Source organism: Acomys russatus, chromosome 10 (genome assembly GCF_903995435.1).
Source record: "Acomys russatus chromosome 10, mAcoRus1.1, whole genome shotgun sequence".
NCBI lineage: Eukaryota > Metazoa > Chordata > Mammalia > Rodentia > Muridae > Acomys > Acomys russatus.
The window spans coordinates 38,015,601-38,039,004 of record NC_067146.1 but is presented as its reverse complement, the minus strand read 5'-3'; the positions used below and the strand labels follow the sequence as shown (position 1 = coordinate 38,039,004).

Sequence of the window (23,404 nt, the reverse complement as noted above, 5' to 3'; positions counted from 1 at the left end):
GTAGTCCTTTCATAAAGAGTTAACAGCATAGCAGAAAAAAAACCCCAAAAAACTGCAGTTGGCTTCGAGGGCAGAGAAAGAGATCTTGATCAAGTCTGGCGGACAAACTGCATGTGGTGTTCAGGGCTTGAGACTAGTGCTCACCAGGAGGGAAGTCTCAAGGTTCTCATTCTAGCCAGAACATTCTAAGATTCTGCTAATTATGCTGGCGTGCAAGGATCAGAACAGGAGGGCCTAGGGCCCAGGGCTGGGCGGGGTCCCTGAGCAGGACCATCCTATCCAATCCAGTGCCCAGAGGGTTAGAGGAGCCATGTGCTGGCTGAGGGCTTGGAGGCAGATCTTCCTGCCCGTGTTCCTCTCCCTAGCTCTCATCCAGCTGATTAACAGCTTCTCCGACCATAAGTTTACTGAAACCCACCATCACTGGAGACGGAAACTAGAAGGAAAATATGTAGAAAAGGGTAAGTGACCTGGCACAGCAGGCAGGGGCCTATGGCGGTGCCCCCACTGGCTTTTTGGTTGGGGCATCCTGGCTGGCTCAGTTGTCCATTTCAAAACTTGCCATTTGGTGGTGGTGGTAAGACAGTTTTAATGGCTCTTGGTGTCTTGAGGATATTTAATTAAAATTGAACTCCTTTTCCTTCCACTTCCTAAATTGTATTGATGAGAATTGGAGGTAGAAACTGACTATAACGTTTAGTATAAAAAGACCCCAAGGAAAATGACCAGATTCTATGTCTTGGCAGCCTCTTCACTGCCAGAGGCCAGAGATACCATAGTGTCTTGGGGCCTCTCTCTCATGCCTGATCTGGTTCTTAAATGATTTTAGGAATACCCCCTTCAGAGGGAGCCATGTTAGAGCAGTAGGAAAGATAAAGCAAAGTTAAGATAAAATTCCTTCTGATGGAGAGACTGGAATTTCTGGCTTGGGTGGAGACCTAGCATTCCACTTGAAAGGTCAACTACCAGGCCAAAGAGCTATACCTAGGAAACCAAGGGAAAGAGATAGATGAAATGCATAGTCCTTTCCTGAGATGTATTTTGATTTTCCTGAACACCTGCCCCTGCTGCAGTAGCTCACCCAACTGCAACCATGAAGTTTAAGTCTTACCATTAGCTAACTTTTTTCTTCTCTTTTTTTCTAAGCATACTTTCCCTAACACTTTGGCCTTCCCCAACATTTTGGGCCTACTTACTCTTTCTCTAAAGCCCTCCCTCATTCCCACCATGAGGCTGTTTGCCATGCATGTATCTGACCTCCATGCTGGCTCAAACACCATGGCTTTTTCCTACTTTCTTCCATTGCTCTTCTTTGGACAACTACTGGGCAAGTTACATCTTGCCTGCCTTGGGGTTTGTTTTGTTTTGTTCTTTTTCTTTTAAACATGAATAAAATTGTTCTTGAGCTCAAACAAAAAAATATTGCAAATGGTACTGAAGGAGTCAAGGGTAGCAATATTAATTTTTTTTTTATTTTGGTTTTTCGAAACAGGGTTTTTCTGTGTAGTCTTGGCTGTCCTGGACTCACTTTGTAGACCAGGCTGGCCTTGGACTCACAGCAATCCGCCTGCCTCTGCCTCCCAAGTGCTGGGATTAAGGCGTGCACCACCGTACCCGGCAGCAATATTAACATTAAATAAGAGAAATTTCAAGTTAAAAAGCAAGTAGAGGAGCTGGTGATGTTATATTTATATGCAGTACAACATACCAGGATGATGTATTAAACTTTTATTTATCTAAAGTATATTTTTAAAATTGATACAGCAAGAGCTATATTAAAAAAAAAAAAAGAGTATCTAGCAGATTGCACATTTTTGTGAGATCAACAGATCAAGTACAGAATTGAGGTAGGGAAAATGTTTTCCAGCTGAAGCAGGGACAGTTAGCTTATTCAAAAAAGTTGTATTTAAAGCTCAAAAGAGTTGGGGTGTTTGTATCAACTAGCACATGCTTTGGGGGTCATTTGCACAGCATGAAGTTTTCTACAAATGCTCTTTTGCTGTATTCTATGCACAACTTCATGTGCTTCATGTCTCAGTAGCTTCTTAAATCCCCATCCAGGAGACTGTGCTTTAGTATTATAGTGACCTAGACCCTCTAGAGCGCCTCTCCACCTGTGCCAATCTAGTTGACCTTGGTCTCTGGGCTGAGGGCAAGCAGGAGGATTACAGGGAACCTCTTCTGGCCTTCATTTTTGCCAACTTGCCAGCTAATTTTGTAGCTTTTGCAAAAGCCTTCTGAATCACACTGTCCCATTTTCCTGCTTCATATGACCCCTGAGATCTATGGTCTCAAAAATCTTTTGGGGGAGCTGAAAATGATGACTTGATTTATGTAATTACTTCTATATACTGTACATGACCCCTGCCTATGAGGGCTTTAATGTTAATCCCAAAGGTGGGAGGAGAAAGACCCAACTCATTATGACCAGATTAATTAAAGCAAACATATAAATAAAGAAAAATTTTATATGTGTACATGAGCTGCCTCCACCTAAGGTGGGACTCAAGAGGTCAGCATTCAATGTGAAGAAAACAAGGTTTTTATAGCTCAGGAGTAGGGAGGTTCCAAATGGGGAGTCTGGCAAGGGAAAAAGACGGGTTATAGAAGTGGAACATAAGCATAATAAGTTTGTCATAACGACCTCCTGAAACAAAGACAATGTTGCAAGGTGGGCGTAACAAAGTAGTCATAACAACAAGTGGTCACAATAACCTACTGAAACAAAGGCATTGTTGCCATTTCATGAAACAGGCAGTAGTTAAGATTATAGGTGGGGTTTAGCCCTAGTCCTTGAGAAGGGGAGATTTAATCACAATCATGAATGAACTCAGTTTGTCTTTACTATATGATGGCTTTTAAGCATAAGATGGAGGCAAGCTGGTTCATTGAGAACACTCAGAATAGCTCTGTCTAGCCTGTGGTAAGAGTTGGCTACATTCCCTGTATCCCTCCCCTCCCCTCCAAAAAAAAAAAAAAAAAAAAAAAAAAAAAAAAAACTAGTCTGGAATTGCTATGTTCTAGAAAACACAAAAACATTTTCTGTGAGCATTTGGCAGGTCCCTTGAACTTAGAATATCTGGAGCTATCAAACATTATAGTACAGTTGTCCTCATTTTAGCCTCTGAGCTTAGGAGTAAGATTCTCTGATGGTGTTATCACATACACACACACACATACACACACACACACACACACACACACTAGTGAGAAAAACACAAAAGATTTCTATGAAGTAACTCATTCTTGATACATATTAAAAGAAAAACATAAAAACATGAGATTGTAAATTATAACCTTTTTTTTTTCTTGAGAATGTTTAAGTCTTAGTAGTTCACAACTCTAACCTTCCTTATCTTAAAGTTTTCAGGAGAGAGGGTAGGGAGAGTTATCATAGTGGATAACTCCTTGAGTCCTTTAAGTCTGGGTAGGAAAGGTCTTTATGTATTCTGAGAAAGAATCAAGAAATGATAGAAGTCTATCCTAGAGAGGTTGACCAATCAGCCCACTAGATGCCTACATGTTCCAGAGTGGCTGCAGCAGTAAGCTGCACTCTGAGAATGCCCTTAACTTTTAAGTGAGGTATCAGAGTGTCAGGTTCTTAGTAGCTAGGAATGTGAAAAATAGAAATTTGTTTATTCTTTCTCTTAGCTGTTCTTGGAAAAAATTCTTCCCTAAGTAACTTTACTTGTTGAATAATTTATTTATTGAAATAGCAATAAAAGGAAGTTTTGATTTGGTATATATGTTATGTAATTAATTAGATATGAATATTGAAGCCAGGTGTCTCTAGACATTTGTAATTGTATCCCTCATGGAAACAGATGAGATCTGATGTATCAGCAGCATTATAGATGTTGTAGAGTACGTGGAACTGGCCCAGGACTTGAGAGAGTGACCAGCAATATTCCACAAAATCTAGGAGACACTGGTGCATTAGAACTCATGAAAAAAATGTAATCTCATGGAAGGAGACAAACAGGAAATATAAAAGCCAGGCTGGGGTTTGGAAGATGGTGAAGTGGATAAAGCACCTGACCCACAAGCATGAGGACCAGGATCACATCCCAGGACCCGTGTGGAGCCAGATGTGGTAGCATATATGTGTAACAAGATGGAAGACAGACAGAAATTCATTCCTGGGAGCTCATAACCAAGCAATCTGGCATATGCAGTGGTAAACAAGAGATTTGCCTCAAGACATGGTAGAAGATGAGGACCAACCCTGGAGGCTGTCCTCTGAGATCCATCATGCATGTCTGTAGTGTGTGTGTGAACCTGATCTCTGTCTCTGCCTCTCTCTCCCTCCCTCCCCTCCCTCCCTCCCTCCCTCCCTCCCTTCCTCCCTCCCTCATGTGTGCATACATACACACACAAGTACAAACACAAATTTAGAGGTGTCCCATAAAATGCTGATCAGCCCTCATCAAAAATGCCAAGGCCATGACAAACAAGTACAGACATGAAGGCCTGATGCAGATTAAGGACATAAGATGACTAAAGGCATTATGGAACCCCACAAGATCTTGGGGTACAAACAAGATATTAGTGTAAAAATCTAGCAAAAACCCTGAGCAGATCTGGAGTCCAAAGCAACACATTAACTTTGGTGTCTTAGTTTTTTAAGTTTACTTAATTTTATTATTGTTGTGTGTATGATGTTTATCTACAGGTCTATCCCTGTCATAGTGCACATGTGCAAGTCAAAGAACAATCTTGCATAGTTAACTCTCTCTCAATCCACATTTGTGTGGCCTGAGCTCGTATCTTCAGGTTTACAAGGCATGTGCTTTTACTCACTGAGCCCAATTTTCTGGCCCTAGTTTCTTTGTGCGATATGTAGTATCAGATGTCAGCAATGGAGAAAATGGCTCCAGAGTACACAGGAACTCCTATATTGTCTTCCCCAGTGTTCCTGAAATCTGAAATTATTCCACAGAATGACATTAGTTAACAAAACAAGCTTAAGAAGGATTGGAGTTTGGATAATGGTGGCCAGGTTATCTCTTCTAAATAAGCCTGGAGCGGCATCTTGGGCGTTCATGAAGCTGTAGAATCTTTTCTATTTACTTTGCTTTTTCATTGTCTTCATGTTCCTGCGGGAATTTTAACATTCTCACAGTATAGGAAAGGAATTAATGGTTAATAGAATTTAATTTGGAAACTAAGCTGTACATTTTTTCCTAGCCAGATGAGATCTGCATCCAATCTGAAGTTAAGCAATCTGAAATTAAATAGATTTTCTAACAGCACCTGTGCATTCTGCCACAAAATAATAGATAGAATGACTTCATTTTTCCTCTATCATAAAACAAGAGTATCAGATATAAACTTTTTTCAGAAGATATCAGAGTAACAAAATAAGCCATCAAAATGAGTTTTTAAATTTGAACTCATGGGGTTTTTGGTTTCTTTCTTTCTTTTTTGTTTTTGGTTTTTGTTTGTTTGTTTGTTTGTCTGTTTGGTTTTTGTTGTTGTTGTTATTGTTGTTGTTGTTCAAGACAGGGTTTCTCTGTGTAGCCTTGGCTGTCCTGGACTCACTTTGTAGACCAGGCTGGCTTCAAATTCACATCAATTCGCCTGCCTTTTCCTCCTGAATGCTGGGATTAAAGACGTGCACCACCATGCCTGGCTCTGAGCTCACAGTTTTAATTTTAGAACTTTCAAATATAAGTGATATTATTTTTTTCTTTTCTACAAAATAAAAGGAAATCTTCATCTGGAAAAATTTATGTTTTTTTAAGTTTTGTGGCAAAATAGAATGGAGGATTGCAGAATTTTTTAATAGTTAAAGGATTAATTAATTAGCCAGGAATGTGTTTGCAAAACTGTTCTGACAACAAAGGAGTTACTAAACTGTTTTTAAAGTAGCAATTGTATGGTAACTCTGACAAAGTGCTAATTTTGATTACCTTCAGGAAGTTGAGTTTTAGAAGTTGGCTAATCAATGTTGGATGATGCTATATTTTGTTTTATCAAGAAATTAGAGGAAATGAGACAAGGATTAAATTGTACTAGTTGGATGTTTTTCTTTTCTATTGCTTTGAAAAGACAGAATGACCAAGGCAACTTATAAAAGAAAGCATTTAGTTGAGGGACATGCTTACAATTTCAGAGGCTGAGTCTATGACCACCATGATGGGAATCATGGCATAAGGCAGGCGGGTATGGCACTGGAGCAGTAGCTAAGAGCTTACGTTTGATCCACAAGCAAGAGCAGGAGGCAGAGAGAGAGAGAGAGAGAGAAAGGGAGGAGGAAAAGGGAGAGGGGGAGAGAGAGGGGGTGGGAAGAGAGAGAGGGAGAAAGAGAGAGAGAGAGAGAGAGAGAGAGAGAGAGAGAGAGAGAGAGAGAGAGAGAGAGAGAGAGAGAGAGGAGATTGGTCACTCCCAAGTGACACACCTCCTTCAACAAGGCCATACTTACCTAGTAAGACTACCCTTCCTAATCCTTCCCAAAACAGTTCCACCAACTCTGGAAAAACATTCAAATACAGGAGCATATGGGGGCTGTTCTAAAACTATCACATGAGAAAAGTATCTAGATGTATGAAAATAAAAAAGCAAAATGTTCTAATACGGATAAATATAGCTTGAAACAAGAATGACTAAATGTAATGTACTCTTATATAAAACTGAAAAATAAATTACCTTTAGTTTAATTTTAATGCTTTTTTTTCTTGTAGAATGCGCTCAAAAGCAAACTTGTCCATTGTGTACACAAGATAAGAGAGTAAGTTAATTTTCTTATGAAGAAATTGTCCTGGGAATGTTATAAACTCACACATTTATAGTTGTCATCTGAAAGATATGCTAAGTTTTGTTTTCTACACTTTTTATAGAAAGAATGAATAACGACAGCTGTGAAGATATGTTCCTTTGTTGCAAACTGTACTTTGTGGGTTTAGAATAAATAATGGATATAATTTAGTACAAACATGTACTTCCATCTGGAAAATTACACGTCAAAAAGATAAGTTTTTGCTTGAAAAAGGAAATCACACCAAAATGTTGGAAGAATTTTTGTAAGCAAAGGAAAGATATATCTTTTGAGATATGGAATTTCTTTTTGCTATTTCTAATCTCTAAATACTAGAAAGAGTGACACACTGATCTTAACCTCAGTGTAACTAAGCACTCTTTCTCTGATGATTAATTGTCTCTTATTTTTGTTTTTTTCACTTACAAATTTGAAGAAGCAACAAACAAACATATAAAAAAACGTGATGAAGCAAATGGTATTAATTTGTTGACATCTTTACAGCAACTCTTGAAAAATCATTCTTGGAGAATGGTTTTTATAACCTCTCCTGGAAACCTGATCAGAACAAAGACAAGTGCAAATGCTGATCACAAAGGGACACAATCTGTGATAGTAACAGTCATAGCGATCTGGACAAGTATCACCTGCCTCCTCTCCCTTTCCAGATCACTTTTCTGTTTTAACGAGCTTCTGTCTTGCGATAGCACAGCTCAATCTGAGCCCTGAACTACTCATGGTGCCTATCTTTCCCTTTTTTCCTGATACTGTACCTATTCTTATGCCTCAACAAGATAAGACTATCTAACTGCCCTCCCACCCAGTCCTTCAATTCCCTCACTTTTCTTCACGTGTTTGCCCTAATGGGTTCACCTCCTTCTTGTGAAGTCTAATGGCTATTCACCTGAGTTCATCTCCCAACTTTTTTGTTGTTTTCAATGTAAAATTTCAAACATATAAAAGTAAAGAAAACATACCTGGGGACTATGGCATGAGCTCTGTGCCTTTCCTATTTAGGAAGCTGAGGTGGGTGGAGCCCTTGAGCCCAGGAGTTAAAGGCTAGCCTAGGCAACTAAAAGAACACCATGTTTAAAAGATAATACGTGGGATAGTATAATAAAACTTAAAACCACTAAGGATCATCTTGTCTAACTGTGTCTCACGAATGTCCTCTCTTTCCAAGTACATTATTTTGAAATTAATAATTATATGGATATGATATTTTATTTGTAAATATTTTACCTTCTACATATGCCCTTAATAGACAAGGACTTTAAAGTATTACACCTACAATCACATCTAAAAATTAATAACTATTTACCCAGTTAATTTGTTTCATATTTGTATTTGTTTAAATCAGATTCACGTGCTGTAATTGGTTGGTGCATACCTTAAGTCTCTTCGAGTCTGTATATTCTTTCTCCTCTCTCCTTTTCTTTTTGCAGTGTATGTGTTACAGAATAGATTGTTGTCCTATTGAGTTTCCTATAGGCTGGATTTTGTTGGTCACATCCTCATTACTAAGATAATTTTATTGTGTTGCCCCCCCTCCCCACTTCTTATAAGCTTGAAACTAGACATAAGGGACTGATCTGATTCTGTAGAAATTTTTGGCAGCATTATTTCATGATAAAGCCTTATTAGAAGGGCAATTAGACTCTGGTCTAGCCTTTGGTGATGTTAGCAGAAAATGAGGTGTAAAAGTACCTTTTTTCACCTGATGTAATTGTTGCCTCAGAGGCTTACTGCTGAATACTGTCCTCTTTCTAGTTCTTTCTGAACACTTGCTGGCTGGTTCAACGCAGGTGTTTTGGCTCAAATTCATCTCTAACCTCAAACTATGAAGATAAAGCTAGTTTGTAGCAGTAAGCACCCATGTTTGAAAGTGGCATTTAATTGAGGGGCAGACAAAATGATGAATCAGAGAAAGATTTGACAGAATGAGTCAGAGATAAGATATGCCCATCTCTTAAGAGGACAGGAAAAATAAGCTACTTAAGAGTAGTTCAGTAGAGTTGAGACCATAGAGTAGGATAGAGTAGAGAGAGAGTAGAGACGACAATACAATAGAGTTGAGTAGAGAGTTCAGTAGAGAATACAATGCAATAGAGGAAGGAGTAGAGTTGTGTACAGTAGAGAGCTCAGTAGAAAAGACAGTACAGTAGAGTTGAGTTTGGTACAGCACAGGCAGTTCGGTGCAGTCCAGTTTGTGGAGTTCAGAAGCAGAGAAATTCAGAATTGCATGTCCTTATCATTTTTCCTTAAAGGATTAGTGCTTCCTGCAGTTCTGCCATATTGCTTTTGGACTTACATACATCTTTAAATTTTCTGTCATACAATATACATCTTTTTTTTCTGTCATACTTCTTCTGTTCTCAGTCCCCCACAAAGTAGGTGTTTTATTCACCTTTGTGTCAATACTCCTCATACATTTCCCGTTACTGAATGAAAAACATTCAATAACTATTAAATTAACTATTGAGTTACTAGAGAGCTTAAATTACATTCAATACACTTTCTAATATAACAAGGTAGAGAATTTTATCTTGAAACATCTCCACACATAAACCATTATGACATGTCTGGAGAGAAGTTTATTAGAGGATGTGAAAGCTATACCTGCTATCTCATAGGAATTAATGAGAGGATAACTATACATGGTCAATGTAGAAGTAAACTATTGTCTACTCTCTGACTATTATAGACTCTCTGTCCTCCAAGAAACCAGAAGGATGGTGACTTTTACTCATGATTATTTATCACTTCTTACACAAAAGACCAGGTTTATTATTAGTAGCCGTTCTTAAAGTAACTGAAAGTATCTGAGTTCTCCTTGAATGAAGCAGGGTGGGCAGGTGTCTGGCATGTTCAGTGCTTCACCTACATCAAGAAGATTTTCACACCAGCACCTAAATTTCCACGAACATTATAGTTTGGGTTGGTATAGTATGTGTTCATTCTTTTTAGGTGAAAGAGCATTTTAGATTCTGTGTAAATTTTTTCTTTGTAGTCCAATAGCAAAGAACCAGCCTTCCTAGAATTAAAAAATATTTTTGCCCAAAACAAATCCATACAAAGAAACATTTAAAACCTTATCATTATCTACACAGTGTATGAAAAGAAAAATTTTGGGACCAGGCAGCTGGCTGAGTGAGTAAAGTGCCTGCAGGGAAGCATGAGGGACTGAGGTAGGATCCGTAGGACCCAGCAAAACAGCCAGGCACAGTGGCGTGATCTATACTCCCAAGGCTGGAGAGGCCAAGACAAGCAAATCCCTGACCTTCACATACATGTATACACACTCATTTATATGCACACCCATATATGAACACACACACACACACACACACACACACACACATTTTCAAGCACCGAAATATTGATATAGTCACCCCATTAAAAGTAAAATGTCAAGAACCATGCCAACTGAAACAGGTTAAGCATGCTTTGCTGGTCTTTTGTTGCCATTTAGAATTTTGTGTATCACTGTTGAGTTTTTGAAATGATAGTTCTCAATCATGATGCCACAGAGATCGTCTAAGTAAGTTTAGTTCAATAATGAGAGTTAGAAGGGCAAATTTTTCAGTGGATTAAAAGCTAACTCAGAGAAGATTATAGGTTATATCTACAATCAAGTCTTTCTCATCCATTGCACTCTGAAAAGGATTATTATTCAGGATAAAAAGGAATGAAGTTAGAGAGAGCTAAAGGGGACTTGTAAATCTCTCAAGGCCTAAAACTTATTTGATTAGTTCACACAAAAGGGTGATTATCATGACTGTCAAATACATGTATAAATGCTGTAAGCCACACCGCACCAAGAGATCCATTTTAATACTCATTTTTCTGATATGAACATATGCAGATGTGTGTATGGCCTGCACATATATGTATCAGCTATCAAAAGTTCCCCAGTTGTAAATAAACAAGGACCAGTACTACAGATTGTTTTCATGGCAAGTATTCCTGCTACCTTACAGGTTCTTGACATGACCTTTCTTGTGGATGATGCGTTTCTTTGAGATATTTAAGGCTGTTCATTACGTTCTCTGTTCTTCTCATAAACTTTCTTTTAGAAACCTGTCTTCACTTCAATGTGCATCTATTAGTCTCTGCCTCTATCCATCGGTCAAATCTGAAATAGGGCCAGGGAGATGGCTTAGTGGGTAAAAGTGCTTTCCATGAATCCCAGAGACCTGAGATAGATCCCTAGGACTCCCAGGATGGAAGGAGAGAGCTGATTCCTGCAAGCTGTCCTCTGACCCTCACATGCACACTATGGCAGGCACACTCATGTGTGTATATACATGGTAATAAAATAAATGCAATTTTAAAAACCTTTAAAGCTAGGAGCTGTAGTCATTTCTTTGCTCTCTTAGAGCTGAGGTCTCTTTCTCTGCATTGCTTTCTTCCTTTGTAGTTCAGATAAAATGGAGAAAAATCCAAATTCTTTTTGTTTCTTTCTAGTAGGTAATGTAGATATTTTACTACTGCTTGTTATGTCATCTTTAGCAAACTGACTTGAAGGTTACAAAAGCCTCTCCATAACCAAATGCTATGACCTTGCAAACCAGCTAGCCATCCTGCAAGACTCTGGCAAACCAGCTAGCCATCCTGCAAGACTCTGGCAAACAAGCTAGCCATCCTGCAAGACTCTGGCAAACCAGCTAGCCATCCTGCAAGACTCTGGTGAACCAGCTAGCCATCCTGCAAGATGCTGGCAAACCAAGTAGCCATTCTGCAAGATGCTGGCTCTTTGATCTTGCCCTTCTCCAGAGCCTCCTGTCTCACTCACCTCTGCTTCCCTTATCAATTACTCATTTCATATTCCTAAACAAGATAAAATTTTAATTAATAGATTAGTCTTTGTTTTTGTAACATAAACTACTTTAAAAATTTTCATCAAAAAATTCATACAACATATTTTGATCATATTCCTTCCCTTCTCTCAACTCCTTACAGAGCCTCTTCCCTTCCCACCCAACTTAATGTTCTTTCTCCCTTAAAAGATCAAACCACCACCACTACCACCACCACCATGACAACAAAACAGAAAGCCAACATTTAAAAAAATCAAATGAAACATGGCGGCTATTTTCTGTTGGCTAACTCTTCCTGAGCCCATGAGGCCTGTGCTTGAATATCACTGACTAGTCATTTACTTCATTGAAGAAACCTGCTTTTCTCTCTCAGCATGTATCAGTAGCAAATAGTTTTTTGTTTAGAGGTGAGACTTTGTGCCTACTTCCTCTTTTTCATGTAGAATTTTGTCTGCCTTGAACCTGTGCAGGTCTTGTGCATGCTGGCATAGCCTCAACATTCATATGTGCATCAGCCTTGCTGAATCTGGAAAACCCTGTTTCCTTGGAGTCATCAACCACCTCCAGACTTTATAAGCTTTCTGTTTCTTCTTTTGCCTAGACCTCTGAGCCTTGAGGGGAAGGATATAATCAACACATCTGTTCAGGACAGAGCACTCCAAAGTCTCCTACTCTCTACACATTGTCCAGTTATGGGTGTCTGTGATAATTACCATCTACTGCAAGAAGAACATTTTCAGTCTGCATGCTTGTCCTGTGCTCTCCTGTCTGCAGTCATGGCTTCTACCAGAAATCCTTACTCCTACGGGATTTCTACCAGTCATGTTCATAATTGCCTGATTAACATTTCCTTCTTGGTATTTGTTTAATCAACTCAAACTTACAATATCTCAAACTAAATTTATCATTTTGTCTTCCACAAAGAAGCTAAATTTTTATACTTTCTTACTTATTCTGGGCATTATTCCTCAAGAAATCTAATTTTAAATTTTTGGCTCCTCTGCTTTCCGTACAACATCTGTTCATTCTTTTATTTAAAATGAGGCAATCCTAGACTTCTTACTGCTACACCCTCTCCCATCCCCAGCCCCGTCCTTTCGGCCTTTTCTCATGCCTTAATCATTACAATTCTATTTTATAATCAAGCCACTGTTGAATTCCAAATAATCTAATTAAGTAAAACACAATATATATATTCCTTAGTCTGACAGTCACAATCTATCACAATCCAAGAGATTGTGAATGGCATTACAAAAACTGATTGTCACTTTTCCACCAATGTATTTGTCATAGGGTCCTGCTGTGTCTCCTGAATTTCTTTCCCCCTCTATATATGCTTGTGCCTGGAGACCTATGCTACCTTCCCCATAGTGATGGGAAAAATATTATCCAGTCATTTAAAATAGAAGTGAGTACTGTCTCTTGTTGACAACCACATTTTAAATAGTGATCATTTTGAATTATGATATTTATCCATTCAGAGATGAATGGAGAATGGATTCAGAGATAAGCAAATGGTAAATTTGTTTATATCTAAAGTGTGCACACTGTATCTTCCAGGAAGCAGAAGCAATGTTTTGTTCATCTGTGTAATCACTGCTGCATCTAGCACCTGCTTGTAAAGCTTTTGTTCTTTGCGTCCTAACACTCATCTTCTATCTGTCAGGTAGCATAACATCAGGCCCCTTTAAGTACAATGTTAACAACCCACTAATCACCATATGTACCTCTCCCCTTCCTGTATTTTTTTTCATTTTAATGACATTTCCATATAAAAATAGAAATTTCTATGTCTACATAAAGGTATGAAAATAAGCTTCTATTCCAAAATGAAGGTTCCAGTGTTCTTGTGGAGCAGCAGTAACTGTCACCCTAAGGCCTTGAGCTGCATTCTCAGCTGTCACATACTTAAGAGGTTGAGGGGGTAAAGCTCTCATAGCTACATGGTTCTCCCTCCTTAGCTATAAGGAAAATCCCATGTAATTTGTCTTAAATTATACAGTAACATTTTAGGGATGCTCAATATATTATAGTGTTCCTCTAGGCAATGAATACGAAGCTCTGTGCTTTGAAGACTTTTTAGACATAGTTACAGTACTTAAGGTATCATATCTTTTCTGTGGTAAGGGGTAGAAACTCAACTCAAACTAATTTTATAGAAGGGGGAATTCGCTCCTTCACAAGATTGGCTGGGCATGGCTTTGTGCTCAGCTAAATGTCATAGGGTGCCACACTACCACTTTTCTCCTCCTTTTTATCTCCCAGCCCTGATGCTCCGTATACTGACCTCATTTTCTCCCACGGGACATGGGTATTCTCTAAACAGCCAAGGGCTGGGCTCATTGCTAGCTGATCTCTTGCAATGTCTGTAACTGAAAAAAAAAAAGAGAAAAAAAGTTCTAAGTGCTCCTATTTAGGTCTTAGAATCAAAGCAGCACCATGGGCTGGCCACAAGGATGAACTACCTTGAGTGTCATTGCCTGGGTCAAATGACCACTCTAGCTGTAAGAAAAAGGCAGAGAAAAAAAGCAATGATTGAAGTTATTCACAAGGACTGAGAGTGTGATTGTCAGAAGAAGAATTGAAAACACAAGATGAGCAAACGTGAAAAAACAGAAACAAATCAACCAAACTGCTTCCCCCGACTGCATTTTAGACACTGCCTGCTCAGGACACACATTCCATTTTACCCCTCCTCTTTGTATAAAAAAGTGTCCCAAGTAAAATAATGCTGCCAGTCCTCACTAAACATTATATTTACTCACAGTCACTGTGAACTCTGCTCCCAGCTTCTGAGTCTTATAGAGTCATGGATGAATCTTGTGTTTTGATATGGCTACTCAGGTTGTATGTTCCATCAAATCATCTCACAATCAATATAACAAACTCCCCAGAACCCACTAATCAACACACACACACACACACACACACACACACACACACACACGAATCAAGGTAACAATAGTGAAAACCCCTATTCAGAAAAGAAGAAAGTGGTTAGTGCTATTGTAACAAGCTGAGTCTATGCTGTACTCTCATCTCAAGTTTCCTAGGCCAAGCAGTGAGTTCTTTGCTCCCTGACTCTTCGGATACCCAGGCTAGGCTTCCTAAAGATGGCCACTTTCTAGGAAGAGAGGCCGAGGAGCGAATGGCTCTATCTTAGGAGTTGACTGGTGCACTGCCATGGCTACGGGGTCTTGTCAGTCTGTCTGGCACTTGAATAGCATGTTTATCTCTGCTAGGTTCACATTAGCTAGGTTCACATTATTCTGTCAGCTCTTTCTCTTAGAACACTGTTATGTTTTTGGTTATGAGCCTATTCTTTAACAGCTGAGCCATGGTTACAGTTTTACTCAGGCTTAAGTTGTTTAGGATTTAAGGAAATGCTTTAAGGTCTAGAAAGTTGTTTTTTAAATTGATACATACAAAATACGACAGAAAATGATTTAGGTACAAAGCTTTAGACTCATCTAGATGGAATAAATAGTATTTTCTTCAAGGATCCCAAATACAAATGAGCTAAACATTGTGAAAGTAACTTTTACATATAGCTTTCCTGATTGTTTCATAACTGTTCTTACTGTATGTAGTTTATTATAAATAAATAAAGTCCATGTTGGGAAAAACACTCTGCTATATGCCATGAGCTTGACTCTTAGATGCTCTGAGTAGTTGCTGAGGCTGTCTGTAGGAAGGCCCTTATCATTGAGTCTAGACCTTGCCTTTGTGGTTCCAGTCTTTAAGCCATAGCCTCAGATAACAGGTCCACTGGCCTAAGTGGCATTAGTCTTCAATTTGCTTTACCAGCTTTACTTGACCTTTGGTCTTGACAAGCACGAAACAAAAGCTGGTCTGTGATACCCCTCCTGTTCTCAGGTGGGGCTTAAGGAGATTCTTTACACTGGTTGAATCATTACCTCTGCTAGTTCTGGGATTCTGAAGCAAGGAGTGATGCGACTGTATCTAGGATCAGTCCCCCTATAATGGTTTCCAAGTTCAAAACTGGGCTGCCATCTTCACTAGCTGTGTGGTCATATTGGGCAAGTCATTGGCCTGTTCTGTGCATTATTGTTCTCAGCTATACAGTGGCTAGTTTACAGGATTGCCACAAGAATGAAATGAATTAATGCTTATGAAAGACTTAGAACACTGCCTGTCACACACTAAGCACTGTGTGACAGCCAGTTTATCATTCTTGACATTAAAAAAAAAAGATTTCTTTTTATCTTATGTGTTTGAGTATTTGCTTGCATATATGTATTGTACCACTTGCTTGCCTAGAGCCCTCATAAGCCAGAAGAGGGAGTTAGACCCTCAGAGCTGGAGTTACGGGTGGTTGTTAGCCATCTGATTTGGGCACTGGGACCTGAACTCCAGATCTTCTGAAAGAGTAGCAAGTTCTCTTTATTGTTGAACAATCTCTCCAGCCCCACCCTTGACATTTCTGCTTCTTCTTCCAGGTTCTGCCTGGGAATAGTAACAGTAATTTTCCTCATTGTTTCTTGCTTCAATGCGATTGTCTTATCATTAGTGAGCAGAAGGTGTAGGGAACTGACAAAAGGCTGATTGACATCACCACCAATACCATATGTCACAGAGAAAGCTTCCTCCAGAAGAGAGAGTAGATGCTACAGAAAAGGGACTTGAGAAAGACATTAGAGACATTTAAAATACTAACTCATGTAGTTCTCAACATTACTTCCGGACCTAGGTTTTAGGTCGAATGCTCCAAATGCAGCATCTGAGACAGGGATTGCAGTATATGGGACATCTGTGTAACTGAGTTGTAGCAAACATCCCATGAAGAAACGGATTCCAAGAAGATAGGGGACAAGACCCAGGAAACAATGCGGTCTCAGCATCTAAATTTTCCCTGACCGATGGGTCATTTGTGGGTAAAAGAAAATAACACACAGCAAAGTTGTCTCCTTTAACTAAAAGCAAAGATGTTCAGTGGGTCACTGCTTGGAACTCCATATTAGTCAGTTACTGGCCCATGAGGATAGGAGCCTCGAGGGCAAGGCGGTCTCCCAAGGGTGAATATTCCCGAAGAGAGTATGTGAGCCTTTGGCAGCCAGTATTCACTGCTGCTGTGATTTGAGAACACTGGCCTGGTAATAAGGCTCTTCACAGGCCACCAATGGCTTGTACTATAACCAAAACCAATGGTGAAAATGGGTGTTATTTATTGAATATATACTAACTAGTTCTAAAACCTCACTGTAGGTGTTATTATATTTTGACACTGCTTTTATTTGTATCTTCTACATACAGTGTATTTGGTGCCGAGAAGAAAGGGTTTGCAAAAAGTACTGTTTTCCATATTCTGACTGTAGCTTCAATTCCATATTTTGGGCAAACTGTAGAGGTAAGTTCTCATTTAAATATTCAGTGACCTCATTTCAATTGACTTAGAAATAGTAGAAACTTAAATGACTAGATTTGCTTTAGTAAAACTCTCTAGTCCAGGGCTGTTCTTCAGGGTTGCCTTCTGATCTAAGCTCATTGATTCAGTAGTGTTGGTTTGAGTTGAGTCAAGCAGAAACTTTGCCAGAATACTTGATAGTTTAGATTCATCTGTAGAAATCTCCGTAGTATGCTATTCATGACTTAGTTAAGGGATATTTGTGTTGTGATGTTGTAGGAACTTGCACAGAGTCTCTCTCTCTCTCTCTCTCTCTCTCTCTCTCTCTCTCTCTCTCTCTCTCTCTGTGTGTGTGTGTGTGTGTGTGTGTGTGTGTGTGTGTGTGTAGGTATATGCTAGAACTGAAATGCAGATGTACCAAATCCAGTGGTGTTACTATAGTATATTTCCTCCGCTAATGTAATCTATTACATTAAGATGTAATCACCATTAAGAATGGTGACTCCTCAAATATCATTTAACAAAAAATTTTTATATTCATAATGTCAAATTTGAGCATGTTATAGGATAGTTAACAAAGTAGGAAAAATGTATTAATATTTTTCAATGAAATTTCCAGAAAAGCCAAAATAGTTGATTTCCCAGGTGAACTTTGCTTTTATGAGCAAACCCCAGTTGTCTGGGTGTTTTTTTCTTCATTGAAATGAAAATGATAATTTTTCTCTAAATCTCCGTTGCTTCAAGTTCTGTAGGTCTGTTTAAATAATCTATATTTGTACCTTAAACACTTTGTATTCAGGATGAACAGAAACTCTGTTCAGTTTTGCGCCCTTCTAGTTTATTTCACTGTATACTAGGCTAATAAGTTATATAGTCTGAGGGAGGGGAAAGTGCACCAGGCTTAAAATTTTGCTTACCCAGCAAGTGTGGGCTGACTCTGAAATGAAAGGCTGTCACTCATACAACAAATCACCCCATGTTGCCTACATGCACCATCATGGAAACGGCAGCATGAGACATCTGCTGTCTTACCTGATGAGAAAGTACGAGAAAAGAAGCGGGAAGTGCTGCAGTCCAGATGGAGTCCACAGTAGTGACTGTTGTGTTAGTGGTAGCCTTACGTATTGTTGTAGTCTCATCCCAACAATGATTTGTGAAAGCATATCCAAGAATCCAGCTTGCGTGATACTAGAAAAATTAAAAGCATGAGAAGAATTTTGACCTGCTATTAAAATACATCTCTTTTTCATTATTTTCAGTTGATATGTTTGGAATCATGATGCTGATACTGGTTGCGATATTAGTGATCGGATTCTTGTCGTATTGCCTCTCCTATTACTTATACATGCAGGAGTACGTCCTTTTGTTCTTCCTCAGAATTCACTGTGGGGATGATAGCATTGAAAAAACACTAAGATGATTAATAGGAAGTGTCTAAGAGGGACACAGAAGGCTTCTGTGGCAACCCCGATCTCCACCACTTCCAGTCCCGCCCCCAAAGTAACAGCCTAAACAGGAAGCCATGGTAGAGAGCTCCTAAAAACCATGGTAAGGCAACCAGAGGATCTGTATTGAAGGGTCACAGCATCAGGAAGGCTGAGAGCCAGGGCTCTAAGGGAAAGTGAAGCACTCCATCCTGTAAGGAAGCTTCTTAAGACAAGAAGTAAACTGATGAAGTAATCCTGGAAGTCTAAACGGCTTCAGGATCTCCCCAAGACTGAGCAGATTCACTCAGTTCCTCCATCCCCCAAAAGTGTCCAAGTAGCAAAGACTGCTAAGAGTCATTCTCAGACAAGAAAAGCTGCAACGAAGATGCACTGAGTTGCTTAGAAGAGAGTCAGAGAGAGTGGCCTGGAAAAAGAACAAAGCAACCAAACAACTGAAAAGAAGCAGAGACCAGCCTAACTGCCTAAATTAGCTGAGCTGCCTGGGCACTGTCCAGGCTTGTTGAGCTGCCTGCAGGCTGTGCAGTGTGCTCCAGGCATCTAGCTTTTATGACTTTTCACCCATGCTGGGGTGGGCTCTTGGTGAAGCAGCTGTCTCTGAGTCATTTCTGCTCCCGTAAGTAACCTCTCACCTATATTTCTGTAAGTAATCACAATAAAATTCCCTAAGCTGAAAAAATGTGGTAAGGATGCTGAGTGTAGTTCTCCCCAGTTGGTGGCTTCTGGTTGGGGTGCAGATGGGAAAGGACTAAGTTTTCATTAAGGGGCTGGCCATTATCCTGTGAGAATATGGGTAACACAGATTAGGACTTTCTTTCTTTCTTTCCTCCTCCTCCTCCTCCTCCTCCTCCTCCTCCTCCTCCTCCTCCTCCTCCTCCTTCTTCTTGTGTATGGGGTTATAAAGGTGGCAATGTGGACCTGGGGGGACTGAGAAGTAAGTGTGATTGGAGTAGATGATGTAAAAATAACAAATAATCAATAAAAACATTATATACTGGGGGAAAAGGAAATAGTGTATCCGCATAGTAAAGAAACAGTAAAAGGTACATACAACATTACGAGATGAAAAGAAGAAATAACTGACTTTCTGGTCCCAACTGCACGTCTAGCACGTCTTTTGCTGACCCCATCCTTCAGTGCTTGCGGCTCTGCTGGTTATCCTCATGTAGCTCAGCCAGACGGCTGAACACTTCACGCCACACATACTCACTAGCACCCTTAGCTCCCTGCCGGGAGCCTGAAAGTTTTTCCCTTTAGTTTTTCTCACTTCATTTCTTTTTTTATTTAATTAATTTATTCAGAGTACATCTCAATTGTTATCTCCTCACTTGTATCCTCTCATTCCTCCCTCCATCCCACTTTCACCCTATTCCCCTCCCCTAGGTCTATGACAGAAGGGGACGTCCTCCCCCACCATATAGTCACAGTCTATCAAGTCTCATCCTCGTAGCCTGCTTGTCCTTTCTCTCAGTGCCACCAGGTCTCCCTACCAAGGGGAAGTGGTCAAATATGAGACACCAGAGTTCATGTCAGAGTCTGTCCCCTGTCTCCACACAGGCTAGATCTCCACTGGCTAGATCTGAATAGGGGTTCAATGTTTACTGCATGTATTGTCCTTGGTTGGTGCAGTAGGTTGAGCAGACACCCCCTGAGTTCAGATCCGCCCATCATAATGTTCTTCTTGTAGGTTTCTAGGACCCTCTGGATCCTTCTATTTCCTCATTCTCCCATACTTCTTTCACCTAGAGTCCCAATAGGAAGTCCCTGCATCTATCCCAATCTCCTAGTAAATGAAGACTTTTATGGGATATCCCTTTTGGGCTAGGGTCCAATTATAAGTGAGTATATACCATGTGAGTCTTTCTGGGACTGGGTTCCCTCAGGATGATGATTTCTAGTTCCATCCATTTGCCTGCAAATTTCAGAATTTCCTTGTTAAATAATAGCTGAGTAGTATTCCATAGTGTAAATGTTCCACAGTTTCTTTATCCATTCTTTGACTGAGGGGCATTTAGGTTTCCAGGTTCTGGCTATTATGAATAAGGCTGCTATGAACATGGTTGAGCATATGTCCTTGTGTGGTGGAGCATCTTTTGGGTATATTCCAAGGAGTGGAATAGCTAGGTCTTGAGGTAGCCCTATTCCCAGTTTTCTGAGAAAGTGCCAGATTGACTTCCAAAGTGGTTGTACAAGTTTGCACTCCCACCAGCAATGGATGACTGTTCCCCTTTCTCCACATCCTCGCCAGCATGTGCTGTCACTTGAGAAACCTGAAAATTCTATAATTTTCTTATAATTTTTTGTGTGTGTCAGTTTGCTATTTTACATGTTATTTTGATATTTTTTTTAACAACTTTTCATGTTTCACTAGTAACCTTGAGGTTACTAATATTTATATATTGCTTATCTTTTGGACTTGACTTAGTCCTGTTCATTTTTTTTTTATCTGTGTTTTTCTCTTATTGTTTAACATAAGAAATTTCTGCAGTCATTCTTCTGAAGCACTCCTGACATCCTATCCTGGTTTTTAATTAGGTGCATACACAGTTTCATTACATTTTCCTTAAGTATATGCTGCTATACTACTGTTTCCGCCCCCACTGTCCTCCTCCATTTCCCTTACCCTGCTGCTTCCCCCCCCCCACAAACACATACCCTTCTTCCACCCATCCCATAGGTCTCTACTGTGTTTTTGATTTCCTGTCTTCCTCTTTGCAGAGGTTTTGTTTTTCTTTTGTTCTCTTTCCTGGAGAACAGAGTGTCTACTTCCTTCCTTCCTCCCTACCTCTCTTCCTTTTTATCTTAATTTTAAATTTATTTATTTTTATTTTTAATTTATTCACTTTACATCCCGATTGCAGCCCCCTCCCTTGTCTCCTCCTGGTCCCACCGTCCTGTCCTTTCTCCACTCTTTTATAGCTTAGCAGGGTGTTTCTTTGGTCAGATTGTATGCCATTTATTAGAAGAACGCTTCGATAAGCTAGGCAGAAATAAATATAAATAGATGCACATGGATAGGCTTACCTGCATGTAAAATGTTTTATAAAAATACATAAATAGAAAAAGGTTGGCCAAAATACAGTTTTCTAGTTTAGCATTTTAACTTTGTCTGGAAATTTATGTTTTTCTGGTCTCAGGGATTATGTCCTTTCCTTTTTAACTTATTAGTACAAGACAGAGTAAGACCTCCATATTCCTTTCCCCTCAAACAACAACAAAACAATTAAGAGAAGAGAAGTAATGGGACCCAGTACATGCATGGCAAGAGGCTATTTTTTTATATCTTCTTTAAAAGGTTATGGTCTATAATGTCATTATAATTTTGCACAGTGCTTATTAGCAAAATAGCAAATGACACTCATTAGAGGCCTTAGCAAAAACCTTTGCTGAAGTTTATTTTATTGACAGTTTATAAAAAATAAATATGATCTAACAGTTGTATTTAGCTCTGACTTAACTTAGCTATCCATCTCCATTTTAAACTTCTTTTATAGACGTTCTATACCTTTGCTAATTGATTGGGCATGATGTTTATGAGAAGAATTTATTCTATCAAGGATGTGTCTGTGATCGTCCAGTCAAACTCCTTGGGTTCTAGTGCATCACTGGAGATGTGGCTCAGTGGTAAAGCACTTGCCTAGCATGCATGCGGCCCTGGGTTCAAGATACAGCACAGAAAAGAAATTCTTATAGAAACTTCAGTCTTTATTTTTAAAACTGTTTATTATTTCATTTGATATAGTTTTGTTAGCATATAAAAATTAAAGCACTTTAAGTTTTAAACATTAATAAAATATAGATATTTGATATACTTGGTGTTTTCTTGAGTGCATCTATTCTTTATCAAAATAACTATTTGTTATGCACTATGTATCTCTGTCACTAGAGATATAATGAGGAAGTTTGTCATACTTTGCCTTTATGTGGGACAGAGATGAGCAAAGAAGCAATTGTTGGTTTTTATTGTTAATTGAGTTTTAGATGGTATCCCATTTAATTCATTTGTGTTTTTGTTAATAAAATATACTAATTCTCCTGATGAGCAGATAAAAGAAGAATCCAAGTTAATAAAGCATAGATGCTAAAGTATTATAGAACTGTACTCTATATAAAGAATTAAGAGAATTTCTACTATAACCTACTGTTCTTAAACTTATTCTAAATTCACCATCATTTTGAACAGGCAGCCGGCCTTTTATCAGGCAAGAGGTGGACCAATTCCTGGTTATAACTGGAATGCTCCAGGCAAGTGCTTTCGTCTCTTTGATAGGCGCCCCTAAGCTTTTTCAGTGATTGATAGCTGGAAGTCACTCATGTGGCGAGGAGGACCCCACCTGTCAGAGGTCTATGGGAGGGGAATAGAGAGAAGGAGGGTGAGAACAGGAAGATAAGACCAATTACAGTCAGGATGCAATGTGAATAAATAACAGTAACAGTAACAATAATAATAAATGAAGTGGGGAAAATAAGTACTGGAGGGGATTGTTAAAAATTTTTCACTCACGGCCGGGCGTGGTGGCACATGCCTTTAATCCCATCTCTCAGGAAGCAGATGCAGGAGGATCACTGTGAGTTCGAGGCCAGCCTGGTCTACAAAGCAGGTCTAGGACAGCCAAGGCTACACAGAGAAACCCTGTCTCGAAAAGCCAAAAAAGAAAATTTTTTTCAACTCACTTGGAGATTTGTTGCTTCCCCTTTCCCTTCTTTCATACTTAACTGAGGAAACCCAAGGAAACCTTTGTCTTAAGGACCCTGTGTGCATTTCCCTTCATCTCGCTTAGGACTCTGGGCCGCCCAGTGTCCAACTCTTTCTGGGCTCTGCAAGCTTTCCCTTAGTTGCTCCCTTATACAGGACTCAAAGTGTGGCTTTCCTGGTTGGTGATTTTTGTTTATACAAGACAGGGACTAAGCAGGTTTCTGGTTTGTGTAGTAGGAAAATATGGATCATATACAGTGTTATTTTACCACAGTGCTTCTCACAATGGGAGTGGGAGAGAGAGCACTCCTTCTGGTCCAC

General features: G+C 39.4%; 1 protein-coding gene across 1 annotated transcript; it reads left to right on the top strand.

Annotated features, from left to right (window-relative positions):
• The first annotated feature begins 310 nt into the window (after window positions 1-310).
• Pttg1ip2 (PTTG1IP family member 2) lies at window positions 311-22,667 on the top strand. Its single transcript, XM_051151484.1, has 5 exons — window positions 311-461; window positions 6,684-6,730; window positions 16,852-16,945; window positions 18,202-18,299; window positions 22,575-22,667. The coding sequence occupies exons 1-5, from the start codon at window positions 311-313 to the stop codon at window positions 22,665-22,667; spliced, it is 483 nt and encodes a 160-aa protein (XP_051007441.1).
• The last annotated feature ends 737 nt before the right edge of the window (window positions 22,668-23,404 follow it).